This window comes from Rhagoletis zephyria, unplaced genomic scaffold, assembly GCF_001687245.7.
Source record: "Rhagoletis zephyria isolate East Lansing unplaced genomic scaffold, Rhagoletis_zephyria_1.1 Rzeph_scaffold_06442, whole genome shotgun sequence".
In the NCBI taxonomy this organism is placed as follows: Eukaryota; Metazoa; Arthropoda; class Insecta; order Diptera; family Tephritidae; genus Rhagoletis; species Rhagoletis zephyria.
The window spans coordinates 1-1,303 of NW_016163525.1; the positions used below are offsets into that span (position 1 = coordinate 1).

General features: G+C 34.5%; 1 protein-coding gene across 2 annotated transcripts in view; it reads left to right on the top strand.

The window, feature by feature from the left end:
* The first annotated feature begins 44 nt into the window (after nt 1-44).
* The window catches only part of Pgls (6-phosphogluconolactonase), a 31,624-nt gene continuing 30,365 nt past the window's right edge, over nt 45-1,303 (top strand). The window contains exons 1-2 of one of the 2 annotated variants that reach the window (XM_017629031.1): nt 46-119; nt 154-293. In XM_017629031.1, the coding sequence (XP_017484520.1) occupies nt 176-293 (118 nt within the window). In that variant the 5' untranslated portion in view covers nt 46-119; nt 154-175. Of the gene's footprint in view, nt 294-1,303 lie in introns of both variants that reach the window. The other variant, XM_017629030.1, reaches the window with a different exon arrangement.

The window sequence follows — 1,303 nt, forward strand, 5'->3', positions numbered from 1 at the left end:
TATGTTTGTGTATACATAACGCATTGGAAATGCTTATCGCAACAAGTGGTTAAAGCTCATTTGCCGCTAACTTACCACAAGGGTTACAGCTGATTGTCAGATAAGTGCACAAATATTAAAGACTGCATTAGAATTCATACTTTCAAGCATATTATAAATTGGAATTTTTATAATTATGTCAAAAATAGTAGTGGCCAATGAATCGCAGGTTATCGAGCGACTGACTAGTGAAATTTCAAAGTGCGCCCAACAGGCAATCGCGAACAATGGAGTTTTTCGCGTTGGACTCTCAGGTACGCACAAATATTTCCAATTCTGAAACAAAACAATTGGCAAAGGTCGAAGTAATGCCCTTGGCGTAGTATACATATACATATCGTCGTTTAAAGTACAAAACCGCGTATCAACAAAATGCAAAACCGCGTATCAAGATAATGCAAAACCGCGTATGTGAGGTTGCATAAATTATTTTCCAGAGAGTAAAAACACTCATATTTCAAAATGGTTCTCTTTTTTTATAAAGCAATCGCATTTCCGGCTAGTATATTTCAGGACGAATGGATAAGCCAAGAGTTTGTGTGAGCAAATCCAATTTTTAGCAGCCAATGTCAGTTACGCGGTTTTGCAGAATGACGATACGCCGTTTTGTACTTTAAGCGAGGATATGTATGAATGTGATAGATGTTAACGCGCCAGCGCAGTCGTCATTTCTGAAGTGCCGCCGCCGGAAACTTATTGATTTTGGCTATTTTTCGTTTTTTTTTCATTGCGTATAACTTTTTTATAAAAGTCTAGAACATTATATAACCAGCACCCAGCGTTGCCGCTTTGGTCCAATTGGACTAAAATTGGTAGCCACGGTGGGCCTGAACCAACTTTAAATCGAAGGTCATTGCACATCATTTTTTATTGCTAATTTGGGTTATTTATGTTATAAATAATGTGTAAAAATTTTATAGCCCAGAACTTGTCGAGCCGTTTTTGAAAAAACTCATTTTAAATAAACATTATTCCTTTTCTTTTAAAATTTCCATACATACATATTGGACTGCGGATTTAAGCATTACATTGGCCCTTTTCAAAAATTGTGAAGGAAACACTATTAATGCTACAACACTCGTTATTTAATTTTTTATGTAATACATAATTTGTTTAAAAAATTCACGATATTTTATAAACAACTTAATTTNACAATTTCGAATTTTACCTGTCACAAATACTAACTCTTTATGCGAATTACGTTTTGAAGTCCAACAGCATATTTATAGCGAATTTACAGGAAAACTTAAAATCGAATTATGAA